At 31.4% G+C, this 4,501-nt stretch overlaps 1 protein-coding gene across 1 annotated transcript; it reads left to right on the top strand.

Annotated features, from left to right (window-relative positions):
* Positions 1-1,537: 1,537 nt before the first annotated feature.
* Positions 1,538-4,033, top strand: LOC107494546 (uncharacterized). Its single transcript, XM_052263091.1, has 5 exons — positions 1,538-2,547; positions 2,650-2,946; positions 3,080-3,137; positions 3,230-3,827; positions 3,957-4,033. The coding sequence occupies exons 1-5, from the start codon at positions 1,538-1,540 to the stop codon at positions 4,031-4,033; spliced, it is 2,040 nt and encodes a 679-aa protein (XP_052119051.1).
* Positions 4,034-4,501: the final 468 nt, after the last annotated feature.

The following is a 4,501-nucleotide window of genomic DNA, read 5'->3' as shown; positions in this document are numbered from 1 at the left end:
TATCATTTTTTTATATTATAAATGTCAACACATACATTTAAGTTTTTTTCCTAAAAAATTATAGTAAAATAGTTCATTTTAATAGTATGGTATACTAATTTTTTAATAGTAATTTAAATTATCGGTGAAGTGTGATACATTTTTTTGAGATGATTTATTATTTATCAAAATATAATATTATAATTTTGTAATAACATTAAATTAATTATACTCATAGTTGGTTATCTCATAAAAAAATAATTTAATTAATCTAATTTTAATATACTTTATATGTAGGTATGGAAATTCCAGAACATCGAAAGTGGATGTACAATAGAAATTTGCCAAATCGAGGAGGATTACGACAGGAATTTGTCAATGGTGTTCGAAATTTTATTGATATAGTTACAAAACAACTTCAATTTGTACTTGAAGGCGGTGTACTTAGATGTCCTTGTAACAAACATAAAAATAAGATTTTCTTAACTCCAGATGAGGTTTCATTAGATTTATATAAATGTGGTTTCATGCCAAGATACTGGTGTTGGGATTCACATGAAGAGAGTCCTTTGCATTTGAATTTAGATCAAGATAATAATCAAGAAGGTACATGTTCTTCTCCGCATGCTAATGTGCCAATAAGAAATTCATATGAATCTATGGTGGTTGATGCTGCTGGACCAGAATTTATGAGTCAATTTGAAGAAAACATGGAGGAGCCTCCGAATGCAGAAGCTAAAAAATTTTATGATTTATTACAGTCTGCTCAGCGCCCATTATTTGAGGGATGTATTGATCATTCAGAATTATCAATGGCAGTTAAAATGTTGAGTATAAAAGCTAAAGGAAATGTATCTCAACAAATCTTTGATGATTTCGTGAAAGCTATGAAAGAAGTGATGCCGAAGGATAACTTACTTGTCTCCAATTTTTATGAAGCAAAGAAGCTAGTATCGAAACTTGGCATGGAAAGCAATAAAATTGATTGCTGCATTAATGGTTGTATGCTGTATTATAAGGAGGATGATATACCAAGAAAAGAATGTAAATTTTGTCATTCTCCAAGGTACAAGATAGGTAAAAAGGGTAAACAAGTTCCTTTAAAACGAATGCACTATTTACCACTTATACCTCGTTTAAGAAGACTTTATGCTTCAATGAACACAGCATCTCACATGCGATGGCATTTTGATCACGAGTTTAAAGGAGTTCTTGAGCATCCATTGGATTCAAAAGCATGGAAGTATTTTGATAGAAAACATCCACAATTTTCTCAAGAACCACGCAATGTCAGACTAGGATTATGTGCTGATGGATTCACCCCTTTTGGTCAATCTGGTAAACAATATTCATGTTGGCCAATAATTGTCACTCCGTATAACCTGCCTCCTTCTATGTGCATGAAAACTCCTTACATGTTTTTATCCATGATTATCCTGGTCCTCGTAATCCCAAAACTAGGATTGATGTATACCTGCAGCCCTTGATTGATGAGCTAAAACTACTATGAAAAGATGGCGTTTTAACTTATGATATTCATTCCAAGTCAAATTTTGTAATGCGAGCTGCATTGTTGTGGACTATTAATGATTTTCCTGCATATGGAATGTTGTCTGGATGGATGACAGCAGGCAGGCTAGCATGCCCATACTGTATGGAACGAACCAAGGCATTTCAATTAAAAAATGGAGGAAAGCCATCATGGTTTGACTGCCACAGACAATTCTTGCCAAATAATCACATGTTTAGAAGAAACAAGGATGCATTCTACAAGAATAGAATTGAGAGATCAGAACCTCCGCCAAGATTGACTGGAGAGCAAATATGGAATATAGTTCAGAATTTTGATAAGATAAGTGATGTTGAGCAACTTGAGATAGAAGGATATGGAAGTACGCATAATTGGACCAAAAGAAGCATATTTTGGGATTTGCCTTATTGGCGTCATAATTTAATCCGTCATAACCTTGATGTAATGCATATTGAGAAGAACGTATTTGATAATATATTCAATACTGTCATGGACATCAAAGAGAAGACTAAAGATAATGCAAAGGCTAGAATGGATCTGTCATTATACTGCAAGCGAAAAAATTTAGAACTGCCAAAACAAAGTGGAGGTAAAATTATAAAACCCAAAGCAAACTACACATTTACCCTCCAGCAAAAGAGGGCAATATGTGAATGGGTGAAAGAGTTAAGGATGCCTGATGGATATGTTTCAAATTTAGGGAGATGTGTTGACATGAAAGAGGGCAAGTTATATGGAATGAAAAGTCATGATTGTCATATATTTATGAAACGTTTACTGCCAATTGCTTTTAGTTCAGAGCAGATATGGAAGCCAATAATAGAGTTAAGTCAATTCTTTCGAGATTTGTGCTCAACATCGTTACGAGAAGATGTTCTAAATAAGCTAGAAGAAAATATTCCAATTGTGCTATGCAAGCTAGAACGTATTTTTCCTCCTGGATTTTTTGACTCAATGGAACATCTACCTATTCATTTGCCATTTGAAGCATTGCTTGGTGGTCCTGTGCAATATAGATGGATGTATCCTTTTGAGAGGTACCTTATTCACACCTCTATATTTACTCTCAAATTTTTTTTACTGTTTTGTTAGGTCAATTATTTGTTATTTGATTTTTGTTATGAATTTTTTCATGATAGGTTTCTCCATCATCTTAAGAAAAAAGTCAAGAACAAAGCACATGTTGAAGGATCTATCGTTGAATCATACCTAATTGAGGAGATTTCTTACTTTTGTGAGTACTATTTTAACCAAACTAGCATCGATACAAAGCAAAATGATGAAGGTGATGATTCAATTGAGCAAAATTTATCTATTTTTAATTTGCCTGGTTGTTTTGCTGGTGAATGCAAAACTCGTTATTTAGATGACAAAGAATTCAGTGCAGCTATGAATCATATACTAATAAACTGTGATGAAATTAAGCCATATATTGAGTGAGTATTTATCTTCCTATATATATTCTTACTATTAATAATATTTTCTTATATTAATAATTTTAATTTATTTAAAATTCATGTACTATAGCATCTTTGTGGATTTCATACGCTAAGATCATATTACTTTAAGTGATGAACAAGTTGATCAATTTATTGAAGCAGAGTTTGCAAAATGGTTTAAAAATTATGTAAGTCAACATGATATGATAGTCTTATTGTACACACAATTTTTGGTAGATGACATATTATATTCTAACTTATTGGTTCTTATTTAATACAGGTTCATGATCCTTTAAATAATGTAACAGATTCGAATATTCATTCCTTGGCATGGGGTCCTTTGAGAATTGTTAAATGTTGGCCTATCTACAAAGTCAATGGCTTCAAGTTTCACACAAGATCTCATTCAAGTGGAAAGTCAACTCAGAATTATGGAATATGTGTCAAAGGCACAGGTTATGGTGAATATGAAAATGATTTCTATGGCCAGCTTAATGAAATTATTCAAGTTGAGTATACTGGGCTACCACTAAAAAGAGTTGTACTATTTAAATGTGAATGGTTTGATCCCACAATTGGCAAAGGAACAAAGGTAAACAAAGAGTATGGAATCATACAGATTCGAAAGAATCGACGATATGGTAAATATGATCCGTTTATCATTGCACATAAAGCAATTCAAGTATATTTTGCACCTCATCCAATGAGAAACACCAAAGAAAAAGCAGAATGGTGGTTTGTATTCAAGACTAAAGCAAGAGGTGAGATTGAGATTGAAACAACGGAAGATTTTGCATATCAAGAAGATGGCACAAATCAATTTAACAATCATATCTCAAATGATATTGACATTACTGTTGATTTACTGGATACTAATAGTACAAGATATGAAGAAGAAGAAGAAGAAGAAGAAGAAGAAGAAGAAGAAGAAGATGATGATGATGATGATGATGATGATGATGATGATGATGATGATGATGATGATGATGAGCCACTTGGGGATGAAGACGAAGATATGGATGAGGATGAGAACGAAGACGAGGACGACGACGAGAACAATGAGGATGAAGATCAAAATGAATAGTATGAAAAAGTCCACTAAGAAATGTATTTATTTGTATTTTTTTAAATTTTTTAATATACTACAATCTTATGAAAAAGTATATGACTTTTTTATTTTACGTGATTTTTTTATTATATTTTATTTTTATTATTTTTTTTAGAAGATTGGATATAATTTATTGAGAAAGTCTAGGAGCTAGCACTTTTATTAAAATTTGGCCAGCATTTAATTATTAAAGGAAAAATGAGTAATTGTCCACCATTAGATGTAATCTCACACCATTAAAAATACTACTGATGGCTAATTGATGGCTACAAATCACAAAATCTACTCACCCCTAGCACTTTTCTAATTTATTTTTAAAATTTTTACATATGTAATTCTTTGATACACTTTATCTTAAATTTGTTAAAAAATTAAAATTTGAATTATTATAACGTAAATAATTAAAATAATAAATTAAAAAATAATATGAGGTAACTAAAAAAA

The sequence above is a fragment of the Arachis duranensis genome, chromosome 6, assembly GCF_000817695.3.
Source record: "Arachis duranensis cultivar V14167 chromosome 6, aradu.V14167.gnm2.J7QH, whole genome shotgun sequence".
NCBI classification, from domain to species: Eukaryota; Viridiplantae; Streptophyta; class Magnoliopsida; order Fabales; family Fabaceae; genus Arachis; species Arachis duranensis.
The sequence above is the reverse complement of the archived record's forward strand: the minus strand, read 5'-3'. Positions and strand labels throughout refer to the sequence as shown.